Here is a 14,637-nt window from a genome sequence, read left to right on the forward strand (position 1 = left end):
ACGCGTCATACATGAAGTTGGGGCGCCATCGTTTTCTAAATGTGGTGATCATTTAGACCCAGAGAGATGCCTTCTAAGAGTGAAGAAAGTTTGGATAACATAAAATTAACTTATGTAGATTGAAGAGAAGGTATGTACAAGGCTATTTACTAACTATTTTTGAATTTCTATCTGTTCGTTTTAATTGAGAGGAATGATATCTAACTGTTTTCTTCATATTCTATGAGACAATTCAGTTAAAAAAAGATTTCATGTTTTCTAACCATTGAATGTATTCTTTGTTCTCCTTGAATTCAGAGTAGGCACTAATGAAAGAAGATAATTCCTCGTTAATACCTCTGCTGGATAAGTAAATCTCTAAAGTTTCTTGTAGCTCTTCATCTAAATTAGAGAATGGTGGGCCATGGTAAGATAATTCTCTTGATAATTCTGCTTCCGCAGATTCATTTAAAGCTGCATCCTTGGTGGCAAATGGGGTAACGCTGTCTACGTAAAAAGAACCTTCTTGTAGGTTCATCAGCAAGTCAAAGGCCACACTAGTTCCATCGACGTCCTTACTGACAACAACGTTAACATTTGCGAAATTATCAGCTATGGAATCAAAGTCTTCCTCTTCTAGATTATTTTTTTCAGTTGTAACGTCTTCAGTCATGGCATCATCATATGGTAAATTGGCAACTTGGGCAACATCGAAGAAAACACTGACTGTTTCACCTGCTTCTGTCTTTTTAAAGATATGAGCATCATTTTTACCTGGAGTTGTAACGATCTCAAAACCATACTTGTCTAAGAAATTTTGGAATAAGGCTGGGGTTTCAGCTTCTTCAGGAGTTATAGATGATTCCGTCTCCAGTTTGAGTTCAGATTTTAGAATTTCACTCACTGCTTGTCTCTGTTGATTAGATCTTAGAGTTGAAGAAGTAAAAGTTCTTATGATTGGGGCGAAAGAAGTTGTCTTCCTCATGACTTGAGGAAGAACACGGGTTCTTGTAGCAACCAAAGCTATTCTTCTGGCAGATAGACGAGTGAAAGTACTGAAGGACATGTTTACTTTAAAGGGTGTTGGATTGGAAACCAGAAAGTTGATTACACAGTCGTGAAGTTTTATATGTAACGTGTGATACTACTTCCTCTTTTAATGTAAGAATTAACTATTCAAAGAAATATATAACTGTTTTGATTTCTAATATACCTCAATTCGGCAGTTTTTGAATCCCTTTTCCCGCCACCAAAATTGTTACATGGCACAAGACGGTCTTTCGAGAAAATTCAACACGTTTATTTAGTATCGAGTGGACTTGGCGTATGAAGGAAAGTAACAAAAATTTCGCAAGTTAAAGCCAACTTCTATGGAGTATTCCAAGCCATCAAAATGTTAAAACGTATCATCACAAGAAAGTGGTGTAAAAGACCGTTTACGGAAACCTATGATACGATTCTTTGACTACTAATACGTTGTGTAAAAAGCCTGCTGTACTTCTCGATTTTCATCTATTTATTTACCTTTTTAATTATTCTTATATTAATGGATTTTTGAAATTATATATAATTATAAACGTTTATATCATGTTAAAATTAATAATAATCAGTGGGATGGATAATTAGAAGCTATCAGATTAGTTCTAAATAATATGCGAGATAAAGAGAACGCATTCCTAATGATGAAAATGTTATACAAAAATTTGAGTGGAATAGATGATACTCTTAATCAGCGTTACGACGAGCAACCTTCTTAGCTCTTCTCTTACCGGTACCGAATACCTTCTTGTCTCTGTTCTTCTTTTGCTTTCTTTGTTGTCTGGAAGCCTTTTCAATCTTTTCAGCTAGACCGTATCTGACTAATCTGTAGGTTGGTTCGAACTTCTTGGCATCGGCAGCAGAGTTGTAGACTAGACCGAAACCAGTGGATTTACCACCACCGTATTGGGTTCTGAAACCGAAGACGGAGACAGCATCCTTTTCAGCCTTGTAAACTTCAGCAAGTTTTTCACGTAGTTCATCCTTAGAGACGTTAGCTCTATTTGGGTGCAAGACGTCAATGACGAATTGCTTTCTGGCTAACAATGGGTTAGAGATTACCTTTCTAGTACGGATAGTGACAGCGTCAGACTAATTTGGAAAAGAATAATAATATATTTCATTAGAATCGTATGGAGGTTCAATAATGAGCATATAAATTAATATTTGTTAGTATATTGGATCAAATAATGCATATTTCGTCTCAGAGATATGGTTCATAATTTTCGATTCAGTTTAACAAGTTTGCGATATGAAAGCCAAAATTTTAAGTATATGTAATATCAAAAGCGTATCATTGATTATATTTGTATTTCCTCATAAAACTAAGGTAGTTTCCCTTTACATGTGCTATTTTATCTATTTATTTATTTTGTCATTGAAATTTCTCATTCCCTATTTCTAGTTATCTCTCAATATTCTTGCGTATTGTCTTTCATCTCTATACATTGGTGGAATTCATGTACCTATTTTATTGGTACAACAATACATTTGTATCCCATCTGTTGGTCCATCTTGATTCCAATATGTCCTCTTGTAATATTTTTATATTCAATATTCTGGTTCCCTTTCACCTAATTTTTCAGTTTCTTGCACCCAAACTATGTTATGTTATCTACTTGCTAATATATCTCATCGTCTTAATATTGAACATACCATTTCAATAATCCTTTATATGTGTTTCGAAGAGTTTCTAAGTATATAAATTTAAAATTTAAAACTACTATTAAGAAATTTCATAGTGCTGTTCAAATATTACTTTTCAAGTATATTTTCACTAATGGTCTGTACACAATGAATGTTTGCAATTGCTTAGCTATGTGTGGAAGAGACTGCACAGTTAGGTTCAGAATCACTGATTCTAGAGGACTGTACCTCTCCAAGACAATAAAGTGATACATGGACCCGGCTACACTATCTAACGGATAAGGTATTCCATCGCTAACTGCCCTCAATATGTTAACTATACAAGATCAATGAACAAAATTGTTAGTATGGTAATATTCCATAATACAGAAGGTGAAAAATCGATAAAAGCTGTATTTCATTAAATTCTAATTTTGCGTTAAATGTAACTTTTCTAACAAGAAATAGTCACATCTCCTGCAGGTGTATCTATGAGAATATTTCTCAAAATAACGTGACCAAAAATATATAATGTACTTGAAAAATCAAATTAAGAAAAAAATCAAAAAAATTAAATTAAAATTTTTGAGAATGTATGGGTGTTATGGCATGTCTGGGTGTTATCTTTCACACAGTCCTAAGATTGAGAACTTTTCGTTTTGTTACTTTAGAGTTGAATATGCATAAACGTTTTATTTTGAATGTTCGGATTATACTAATATTATACAAATTACTATATGACTGGTATAAAAAAATGAAGAGGTAATACTTTTTTCAACTCCATTTGTTTGTTATGTTTTCTTTGAATGTACATCAGGATGATAATTGGAGATTAATTGCGGTCTTGAATCGAATTTTTTTTAGCAAAAAATCTCTTGGAGTCTTCTCTATCATGAGTAAACCATTCAATGAACTCGAAGTTAGAAAACATATGTTTTTTCTCTATTCTTTTTTTATTATTATTGTTTTCATTGTTGTGGTATGACTATAATCATTAATAACATTTTTATATATTGTTTTCACAAATCAGAAACAGATGCGTTTTCACCATACTTCAATCTTAGAATGAAATTAATAATGACAGCGACCAATAAGAAGAAACACAATAAAGTAGGACCTAATCTATCATCATATGGGCCAGAACCTCTACGTCTAATGGCAGCAGCTCTCCAATGATATGTGACCAGAGCATATATCATTGTACCCATGGCAACCAAAGTAAATAAACCTGCACTGATTCTACCAACTTTATCACCAAAGTTTAATAGACCAACACCTAGACCACCTAGCATCACTGTGAAATTTAACCATGATAAGAAAGTTCTTTCATTGGCGAAAAATACTTTCGGTTCAACTCTTGTTGGAAGTGCAATTTTTTTACCTGGAGTTCTTTGTAATAGGGGAGCATTAGACATTTTGCTTCTTTATTTATAACTCTTATTTTTATTTTCTAGTTAAATGTCAAATTTAGCGGTTAAATATAATAACAAAAAATGATGATACTTTCCTTGTTGTTATGTGAATAGAATATTGAAATATTTAAAGGGTAATTCAGCCGTTAAATTTCACAAAAAAAAGATAACTATTTTTGAAATGCAATACAACTGATGTATATATACATATAATTAGCTTTATAGACTTAGTTGTATGATGATACAAAAATGGTTCGATCTATATAGTTTTTATAGTTATGACACACGTCTTCCTTTATCAGATGTTATCCCTTTTCAAGTGGAAGGGATGTTTAATCTCGGTCTGCTTATTGAACTTGTTCAGTTTGCTTATTGTTTTCATTTTGTTTCCCAAACGAACACTATTTTTTCTTCAATTCTTAATTTTTTATATATTGTCTTGTTATCTCTGCAGGGATTTATGAGCCAATGGTTTACTATTTGTCCGAAATTGATTATTTTTTCTTACAACAAAATAGAATATTGGTTCAATCAATTAACTTATATGATGCGTTGCAGTGCAAACAATGTGAGAAGGTCCAATTGGAAAATTTCAAAAACTAAATCACACAATAGGAAATGACGAGATAATCGACCCACGTTGTTAATTCGTAATTGCATAGCATTGTTGATTAAGACTTTCTTTGTGTGCGTCCAAGTGGTCAGAGTCCAAACGGACATAGTCTTATTTTTTCAATGATTCTTACCCAGTAACTTAAGAGGAAGAGAGACACATATTAAATGCACTCTTTTTTTCTACCTGAAGGACGATTCTTCGAGTAAGTCTTGTAAGTTTAGAGAATGTTGAAGGGTAGTTATGAATATTGTCAAAAATTCGTCTTATAATCACACCATTTTTTCTTATAGTTGTCGTTGTTTTATACTTTTCCCACGTAGAAACCGAAAAGTATAAGAACAATGGCTCACTTTGAGGGGATAGGACTGTATGCATAATTTGAAACCATTGTTCATATTTCTGTATTGAATGCTTGTTCTTTTATAAACAGAAATGTATTAAAAATTTGAAATTGTTTAGTTTATAAATGAGAATAATTGTATCTTTCTATAATATTATTTACTAATTATATGTAAATTGATGTTAGTCCGTGAAAATGACCTTTATATATATGTATATGGTTCAACTCGATTCAAATCATGATACACCAGGTAATGGATCATACCATATACCTTCTGGCCATACTAATATGCCTGCATTTGTATAGTCGCCTCGATATTCTTCTGGTGCTTTAACAGATGCTCTAGCTACTCTCAGATACATCTCTACAGAACCATCTAATTCATCTAGAGATTTATCTACCATATCTTTTAGCATCTGGTTTTCACTTATTATCAAATCTAAGTCAATAGTTTCATTCTTACCGACATATACCTCTAAATCATTTAAAAGTAATGAATAACCATCGATTTTCCCATGCCAGTCTACCCCATTCCCTGCATCTACATTTAATATAGTGGATTGGTTAATGGCGGGTATATGCCAAGATATCTTATGGTTATTTAAATGATCAAATGTAAATAAAGGAGGTTTTAACAATGCACCTGCCTCATCTCTTAGCAATGCATAGTTTGTCTCCACAATGCTAGCAAAATCCCATCTGCCAACACCCGAAATTATCAACCCTATCAATATTCCTTGAAATAAATAAGCAGTTAAACTTCTTGTAGCACATCCAGGAACTAAGACCATACCCAAGATATAATGGTGGATTCTAAGGTTTAATCCAGGTAATGACCCCAATATACTAATACCTGCAATAAAACTGATGTAAATCTTAAAATATTTTCTAAATCGTCCAGATCTCCATAACATATATGCTTGAACAATAGCACATACTATAATTGTAGTTATAATGGTCCCAACAGCCGCTAATGCACCTTGTTGTTCCTTTAGATCACTTAGATTGAGTCTATCGACAGGAAGTCTATCGAATGTAACATTATTCATAACCCCTAACCAGAATAGTGGATACCATAGTGCTAGTTTCAACACAGGAGATCCTCCTTCCATTGTTCTCTTGACTGCAATTTTCCACATAACATATAGGATGAAACATAATGGCAATAACCGTTGAAACCCAACGCTGAATAAGGAGTAAACAGTTTCCATGTTTAAAGTATCTATCATAATTGGTGGGTCTAATACAAGAACTAACGTCCAATAAGCAGCAAACATCGTCGTCCAGTATCCATAAATACTTTCATATAGGTAAAACACAGGTATGCCATATAGGATATTCAACGACAAAATCGGGAACCGAGGATCCAAGCAACTAATGAAATAACCACTAGCTGGTGCCTTGAAACTAAAAGATGACGGGAAGAATGATCCAAAATTTATTGACCAACCCATTTTAGAGTTACCTTCCGCACTTGGGAAGGATGTCTGCGACCCTGTCATGGAAATTCTTGCACAACCACCGGATAAGGGTGATAACAAACCCAGATGCGCAGCAGAGGCGCAAGGATATGAGTCAGCTCTGAATGGTTTGGAGTATAGCTCATCAGATCGTTCGCCCAAATTTGGTGCTTCTCCACCACCAATGATATAATTGGTATATTTAACTCTTTTCGATCCAACGGCAACCGCGGAATAAGCTATACCACCCATATCACATAAAGCCGGACATTTAATATAGTATTCCTTATCTTCAAATGGTTTACAATTTTCACCAAATGGTCCACATGCATTGTTGGTACCTTCCCAATTTAAATACGAATTACAATCTAATGATATTATTGGAATCTTATCAGCATTTATGTCATCAGGAACAAAGTATGGCTGGAACACAAAATGTGGATATAAGAAAAAAAAGTTAGTTGCAAGCCAGATAGCGCAGTATATAATCAAAATAGTTATTGCTAGAACACCAGTTCCTACTTTTTTTTGAAATGCACGTTCCGGAAATTCATTAAAGATCTTTACAACAGGGTACTTTTCCAAAAACTCTGGTGGTTCATCATATGGTTCATCTGGTCCATCCCATATCTTTCTAACTGATCTCATCATTTTATTAGATCTTTGTAATAATGTCCACTCCTCATTCCTTTCTCCTTCATCATGTTCGTCATCATCTCGATCTCTATCATCAACATCGTGATGGGAACCACCCATGCTTTGCAATTCGATGTCATTATCACTAATAGCACGATTAGCACTTGACTCGTGCTCATAAAGTAAATCTAAATGTGCGTCATCATTTGGCACTTTTATTCTATTGCCCATTCTTGCTGCTCCTAAATGATGTAGCGAGTATATGGTCTTCGCTAATACAAAATGCAAAAAACTAACAATCTGTTTTTGATGGAAGTCTTTACAGAATGATAATATCAATATATAATATTAGTCGTGTTTAAGTAGTTGTTGAAATGGTTAGCTGCATAACTAGTAAGCCTGTAGTGTAGGAAAAGGTACCTGAAGATTCATAACTGCCTTATCCACTTGTTTATATACAGTTTTATTTTAACCCGCAGTTAATTTTTCAGGCTGTTCAGTTTTCCGGGGAAGCATAGTACTTACCTAATTAGTGACCCTACAGATCATTTCATGGAAATCTGTCAATTTCAAAATGTATTTGTTCTGCAGATCTTAGTCAGCATTTGTAGATGTTAGAATAGTGAACGCTATCTAGCATTGCAATTTGTTTTTTCATTCTCTGTTGTTTTATAGTAATTTAAAATATAATATATGATAAAAAGTTAAATAATATACATAAGTTTAAGAAGATTGTTAGGATCAGTTATCTCTCTCTGTACAACTGATACCTGATTGAAGAGTATTTCTTTCACTTGTTTGTCCAAATTTCTTTTGAGAAACATTTTCATCTTGTGGAACAACCGGCTCGGTTTCATTTAGCTTAATTGTAGAGACACCACTAGTGATAGATTCACTAGACGACGATGAGCCAGAATTGGTCTTCTCCAATGTAACGCCATCTGTAAATTTAGTACCAGTTGGGACATACGATGGACGGTGCAAGTTTTCAATATCAGCGATCTTTTTACCGGCTTGATCAGCAACCTTTTGATCAATAGTGAATTGAATAGCGGCAGAGGCAGCTTGAGTTCTTAGATAGTACATACCAGTCTTCAAACCCTTCTTCCAACCGTAAAAATGCATACTAGTGATCTTACCCATTGTTGGAGCACGTAGGAACAGGTTTAAAGAGTGAGACTGATCAATATAGATGGAACGGTCAGCAGCCATGTCGATAATTTTTTTTTGAGAAATTTCCCAGACAGTCTTGTATAATTCCTTTAGTTCTTGTGGAACGTTTGGTAGACCCTGAATAGAACCATTAGCAGTAATTAAATGTTGTTTCATACTGTCATTCCAAATACCCATATCAACTAGATCACGTAACAAGTATGGATTGACAATTTGGAATTCACCAGATAGAACACGACGTTGGTACATGTTGGAAGTTAATGGTTCGAAACATTCATTGTAACCCATGATTTGAGAAGTAGAAGCAGTTGGCATTGGAGCCATTGTCAAAGAATTTCTCAAACCATTCTCGATAATTTCAGCTTTTAACTTGGCCCAGTCCCACATACCAAATGGTTCAGCATTCCATAAGTCCATTTGTAGGATACCTTGAGATGCAGGACAACCTTCGTATGATTCGTATGGGCCGTCTTTTTTAGCTAATTCCATAGATGCCTCCAAGGAAGCGTGGTAAATGGTTTCAAAGATTTGTTTATTCAAAATACCAGCTTCATCAGATTCAAACGGTAAACGTAACAGCATATATGTGTCAGCTAGACCTTGAACACCAAGGGCAATTGGTCTGTGCTTCATATTAGAGTTTCTGGCCTCAGGAACTGGGTAGTAATTATTATCAATAACTCTATTCAAGTTTCTTGTTATAACCTTAGCAATTTCATGTAGTTTCTCAAAGTTATAAGTAGAAGTAGTACCATCTTCAGAAGTTTCAATGAAAGCTGGTAGAGCAATAGATGCTAAGTTACAGACAGCAGTTTCATCTGGGTTTGAATACTCGACGATTTCACAACATAGATTAGATGATTTGATAGTACCTAGGTTTTTTTGGTTTGTCTTTATGTTACAAGCATCCTTGTAGACCATAAATGGGGTACCAGTTTCTGTTTGTGCTTCCAAGATACCATACCATAATTTTTGAGCCTTGATTGTCTTACCACGGCCTTCTCTTTCATAACGAGTGTATAGTTCCTCAAACTCATCACCATAGACATCAGCTAGACCAGGAGCATCACTTGGAGAGAAAAGAGTCCATTGATCGTTTGCTTCAACACGCTTCATGAATAAATCTGGAATCCACATGGCTGGGAATAAATCTCTTGCACGAATTTCTTCTTTACCGTGATTCTTTCTGATATCAATAAAATCAAAAATATCTGCATGCCATGGTTCAATAAATAGAGCGAAAGCACCTGGTCTCTTGTTACCACCTTGATCCACATAACGAGCAGTATTGTTGAAAACTCTGACCATTGGAATAATACCGTTAGAAGTACCATTAGTACCAGCAATATAAGACCCAGTAGCACGAACATTGTGAATATGTAGACCAACACCACCAGCAGTTTTAGAGATCATAGCACATTCTTTTAAGGTATCATAGATACCTTCAATGGAATCATCCTTCATAGCGACTAAGAAACAAGAAGACATTTGAGGTTTTGGAGTACCAGCATTGAATAAAGTTGGGGAAGCATGTGTGAAGTATCTTAACGACATCAAATTATAAGTTTCGATGACGGAATCTAAATCATTAAGATGAATACCTAGTGCAACTCTCATAATTAAATGTTGAGGGCGTTCGGCAACTTTACCATCGAGTCTTAGTAGATAAGAACGTTCTAAGGTTTTAAAACCAAAGTAATTAAAAGAGTAATCTCTGTCATAAACAATTGTAGAGTTGATTAATTCTTTGTTTTCCATAACAATGTTATAAACCTTATCAGAAATCATTGGTGCTGCTTTACCATTAGCTGGGTTAATATAATCATGAAGGTCACTGACAACATCTGAGAATTTTTTTTTAGTTTGTTTGTGAATATTGGAGATAGCCAATCTAGCAGCCAAAGTACCATAATCAGGGTGGATAGTAGTCATGTATGCACATGTCTCAGCAGCCAAGTTATCTAGTTCAGAAGTTGTAACACCTTCATAAACACCAGAGATGATACGTTGTGTGACCTTAACGGCATCAATTCTTTTTGGGTCAAGACCATAACTTAGACGAGAAATTCTTGAAGTGATTTTGTCAAATTGAACAGGTTCTTTGTGACCGTCTCTTTTTATAACGAACATAACGGTAGTATTATTGGAAGTGTGTATGTATAATTTATCCTGTTGATTGTTGGTTATGAATTCTATTAATAAATGATTCAGAGACTTTCAATATTGTTGAGGTTGATGGTTTATTGAGGGAAATATAATGATAAGTAATATAAAAAGAACATAATTTCCAAATGTATCAAAGAATAACGTCCCCTTTATATACTTTTTTTTTGGAATTTTGATATACACGTAACTTGGTTGTAGCACCGTAACATGTATGGTTACTAGGGCAACAAATGGTAACTACAACAATGAATGGAAGGAGAAACACTAAAATTTAATAAAGAAACGCGAACTTTTCGGTTGCTGTAGCAATAACTATATTGAATGAGGTACATTTTGCCATTGAAACGCGTCACGATTGTTTCTGTAATTAGCTTAAACAAGTAAAAACGCGTAAACAATGGTTCCACTAGGTTCCTATCTATGAATTACGTGTAAATTTCCAACTTATGGGCCACCAAATATAATTTCGTGCCTGCTCACTTTGGCTGCGTTATTTTATTTTTACCATTCTAGTTGCCATGACACCGAGATTGCTACCATAGAAACGCGTCCAGAAAGCTTTAGCAACCCACAGCATCACAAAAGAAAATTTAGGAAACCAACAAAGAGAGAAGTTTTTCTATGTTCCAAACAGAGTAATTATCTACAACCTCTGAACAGCAGCGCTCGTTCAGGTGTTTCTCGTTTATGGTATAATTGCGCAGCAAACTACTGAGGAGCTTAAAAGAGGAAGCAACATCGATAATAAAATATTCCTCATTAGGGCAAAAATATAAGTGAAAAAAAAGTCAACCTTCTTGTATACTTGAATGAATAGTTTCTTTCTGTCTTTTTATGCGTCAGTTTTATTTTCTTCAGACATTATTTTGTTGGAAGAATGAAGAAGTAAAAGTTACTCCTAATTGGTTATACCTCCTCAAATTTAGTACTTTTGTTTACGTTAAGACATTTTGAAAACTTAAAAAAAAGATAATGTGTATTTTTTATAGTTACTTATAATGTTTATCTTAATTTTAATAGAAGAATATTTATATTTCATATATGCGTGTTCTTGAAGGTTTGATAAAATATGAATTTCTTGTTGATTTTATGGGCCATATCCATCATTTCGTACTTCTCGAATTATTTATTTATTTTATAATTATCGTTGCCTTATTATTGGAGATTATTTCTTTTTTGATCTGAAGAAAAACCCAGCCGCTGTTGCAATACCTGCTATTACACCTGCTCCAACTAAAAGGCCCTTCATTGTTTCTCGTTCGATTTTATCTTCTACCATCTTCTTCAAAGTCTGTACTTGTTTGTTATTTGGTTCATGAGAACTCAAAACATCTACATATCTTTTAGCCATTTGATACTCGTTCAATTTATAACAACCAATCGTTAAATAATAAAGGCATTCTCTTCTTCTGCTTGGGGTGTCCTTGTATATATCACTTAATATCTTAACGCCTAGTCTTTGGTCATCAACTAGTTGAGACCTAATAAGACCCCACGCATAGTTGAAAAGGGCTTGAGTTGTAGCTGTTTCTCCACCCTCTGCTAAAACTTGTTGACGTAGTACCTCCAATTGTTGAGGATATAAGGGGTCCATAACATCATTCAAACTTGGAAGAAAACTATCTGAAGGCATTTTAATTACGTAAAAAAAATTCCAATTAGGTTAATATGCTATTTATTTGATAAATATTGTTTGGTTTATTGTTATCAGCCCACTTCTGTCAACGATTCTTAAGTTCTATGTTTATTTAAATTGACTGACTGACTTTGAAGAATCCAACTAAATCTCCCCGCCACCGCTTTTCTATTTCGGCTTTTAAAATAATGTTAACTACTTCCTTTCTATTCGGCAATTTTCGAAAGAGAGAAAAATTTATATGGTGAAGTGATGATGAGCTCGATGGTTTAAACAGTTTCAAATAAAAAAGTTTATATAATTTCTTCATTTTTATTTAGTGATTGTTATCTTCTAGATATCCTTTCTTAGAGTATATCTTTACCAGTAGATAAGGTGGTTTGTACTTATTATTAACATTATTACGGCTATGGAAGATACTACAAAACTGAATGAATCAAAATTAGGCACTAAGAAATATTGGGATGATTTCTATTCGGTAGAGAGGAATAATTTTAAAGGGAATCCAGAAGATACAGGGGAGTGTTGGTTCGATGATAACGGTGCCGAAGAACGAATGGTTGATTTTATTATTGAAAATTTAAATGAATATGATAACAAAGACTCATCTGTAATCGATCTTGGTACAGGTAATGGTCACTTATTATTCGAACTATATGAAAATGATTTTGCAGCTAATATGTTGGGTGTCGATTACTCTACAGAAAGTATTCAATTTGCTACAGATATAGCGAAGAATAAAGGATATCCTGTAAAATTTACACAGGCAGATGTATTTGATTCTAGTTGGAATCCAGGTGAGTTCGATATTGTAGCTGATAAAGGTACATTGGATGCAATTGCCTTGAGTGGTTTGACTGTTGGTGAGAAAAATCAACCAGTTATTGAAGTGTATCACTCAGTTATTGAAAAAATACTGAAGAAAAATGGTACTTTTTTGATAACATCATGTAATTTTACGGAGGAAGAGTTAATTAAAATCATAACGAAGGGACAATTAACAGTTTTAGAAACTATCGAATATCCAGTATTTGAATTTGGTGGTGTTAAAGGCAGTACTATTTGCAGTGTAGCCTTTGTTAAGAAGTAATCCACAACTATTAAAAAAAGTGGTATAATAATTTGTATCTGTGTTTCTAAGTCAGGTATCAGAAAGGATGAACCAAATTCATCCATATTTTAGTATTGTTTTTATTACTATTATTATTTCACATATACGTGATGGTTATGGATATATAATTTACTTAGGAATGGAGTCATTAATAATCTTATATAGGTCCTCTGTGGTCTCTTCGTTACCTGTTTTTAAAGCATATGTCAGGGGTTTATTATTTTCACCAATACCAATTATTCTAATAAATTTTTCACTTTGTAAAGATCCTGGGAAGCCTTTCATTAATGTGACACCTTTGACAAGAGGTAAATTCAGTATAACTTTCAGTATTGTCCTTGTCCTCATTATAATACGATATTTGTCATTCTTCGAATCCTTGTTCACTTTAATGACACCAGTACCTCTTTCTTTCCAACCAGTTTTCATATCTACCAATTGATATAATTTTGCGTTAGCTTGAATCAAAGTCTCTTCTAATTCTTCACCTGACTTGACATCTTGTTTATGCAATTGTACCTTCTCATCATTTTCAGTGTTAACTTGGTCCTTTTTGGAATCATCTTGTGAATTGTCCTCTGAATCCTTAGAACTAGTCTCTTCTTTCTTATCTTTTTCTGAATTCTTAGTTTCCGACTCATTATCAGTCTTCAGAACACCAAACCCACTACCAAAGGAGAAACCTGAGCCAAATGCCATTACTTTTGGTTTGTCAGTATCATTCTTATTATTATTATCGTTAGAACTTTTGGAATCCTTAGAATTATCTTTCTTTATTTCAGTAGCTACATTAAACCCTGAACCGAATTTAGTTGTGGAACCAAATACAAATTTTGCTTTTTCCTCGTTTGGTATTTGTTCGACTTCTTTAGTCTCATCTTTTGTAGCATTATCCGATTTCACTCTTTTGTTATCTGTGTTATTTTCGTCATTAGACCTTGTTCTCTTCAACGGTGTCTTTTCTTCTTCTATTACTGATTTTACAACTTCAATTTTTTCAGTATCCTTTATTGGAATTTTCTCCTCATTATCAGACATATCTCTATATTTTATGATTGGTATGTATTGATGATAATCTCTCTATGAATAGAACCTCTCTACACACTTTAATTATAATAGAAATTATACATATAAAGTACTTTCTCATATAAAGGTTGATTTTCCTTCATTTATTTCGTTGAATATTTTTTTATTTATTTGTTTTTTTCAATTTGTTCGGGATATTAATAAAGTAGAATAATTATCAAAAAAAGCGTATATAGCATAGATAGAGGTATGAAGGCAAACCCTTGATAAAAGTAAGTCATACAAATCAATATATCTTAATTAATAACAATAACAATACATAACTGATGATATAATAGTTCTTCATTCGTATATATATATATATGTATATATATATGTTTTTGCTCTTTCAGGGAGATGAAGACAGAAAAGATACTTA

The 14,637-nt window shown here is 33.6% G+C and overlaps 8 protein-coding genes across 8 annotated transcripts; 1 reads left to right on the forward strand and 7 right to left on the reverse strand.

The window, feature by feature from the left end:
• Positions 1–232: 232 nt before the first annotated feature.
• MAM33 (Mam33p) lies at positions 233–1,045 on the reverse strand (the record flags this gene model as incomplete). The annotated part of the gene is made up of 1 exon (XM_041548342.1): positions 233–1,045. One exon carries the CDS (start codon positions 1,043–1,045, stop codon positions 233–235), a length of 813 nt encoding a protein of 270 aa, XP_041404276.1.
• A 659-nt stretch (positions 1,046–1,704) lies between these two features.
• RPS24B (40S ribosomal protein eS24) lies at positions 1,705–2,676 on the reverse strand (the record flags this gene model as incomplete). The annotated part of the gene is made up of 2 exons (XM_041548343.1): positions 1,705–2,109; positions 2,674–2,676. The coding sequence occupies 2 exons, from the start codon at positions 2,674–2,676 to the stop codon at positions 1,705–1,707; spliced, it is 408 nt and encodes a 135-aa protein (XP_041404277.1).
• Positions 2,677–3,662: 986 nt separating this feature from the next.
• Positions 3,663–4,058, reverse strand: VTC1 (Vtc1p; the record flags this gene model as incomplete). The annotated part of the gene is made up of 1 exon (XM_041548344.1): positions 3,663–4,058. One exon carries the CDS (start codon positions 4,056–4,058, stop codon positions 3,663–3,665), a length of 396 nt encoding a protein of 131 aa, XP_041404278.1.
• A 1,189-nt stretch (positions 4,059–5,247) lies between these two features.
• On the reverse strand, positions 5,248–7,338 carry KABA2_01S09174 (uncharacterized protein; the record flags this gene model as incomplete). The annotated part of the gene is made up of 1 exon (XM_041548345.1): positions 5,248–7,338. One exon carries the CDS (start codon positions 7,336–7,338, stop codon positions 5,248–5,250), a length of 2,091 nt encoding a protein of 696 aa, XP_041404279.1.
• A 510-nt stretch (positions 7,339–7,848) lies between these two features.
• Positions 7,849–10,410, reverse strand: RNR3 (ribonucleotide-diphosphate reductase subunit RNR3; the record flags this gene model as incomplete). The annotated part of the gene is made up of 1 exon (XM_041548346.1): positions 7,849–10,410. One exon carries the CDS (start codon positions 10,408–10,410, stop codon positions 7,849–7,851), a length of 2,562 nt encoding a protein of 853 aa, XP_041404280.1.
• A 1,201-nt stretch (positions 10,411–11,611) lies between these two features.
• FIS1 (Fis1p) lies at positions 11,612–12,079 on the reverse strand (the record flags this gene model as incomplete). Its single annotated transcript, XM_041548347.1, has 1 exon — positions 11,612–12,079. The coding sequence occupies one exon, from the start codon at positions 12,077–12,079 to the stop codon at positions 11,612–11,614; it is 468 nt and encodes a 155-aa protein (XP_041404281.1).
• Positions 12,080–12,491: 412 nt separating this feature from the next.
• Positions 12,492–13,172, forward strand: EFM4 (Efm4p; the record flags this gene model as incomplete). Its single annotated transcript, XM_041548348.1, has 1 exon — positions 12,492–13,172. One exon carries the CDS (start codon positions 12,492–12,494, stop codon positions 13,170–13,172), a length of 681 nt encoding a protein of 226 aa, XP_041404282.1.
• A 150-nt stretch (positions 13,173–13,322) lies between these two features.
• YRB2 (Yrb2p) lies at positions 13,323–14,231 on the reverse strand (the record flags this gene model as incomplete). Its single annotated transcript, XM_041548349.1, has 1 exon — positions 13,323–14,231. The coding sequence occupies one exon, from the start codon at positions 14,229–14,231 to the stop codon at positions 13,323–13,325; it is 909 nt and encodes a 302-aa protein (XP_041404283.1).
• Between the last annotated feature and the right edge of the window lie 406 nt (positions 14,232–14,637).

Source organism: Maudiozyma barnettii, assembly GCF_903064755.1.
Source record: "Maudiozyma barnettii strain CLIB 1767 genome assembly, contig: KABA2_01, whole genome shotgun sequence".
Lineage (NCBI taxonomy): Eukaryota > Fungi > Ascomycota > Saccharomycetes > Saccharomycetales > Saccharomycetaceae > Maudiozyma > Maudiozyma barnettii.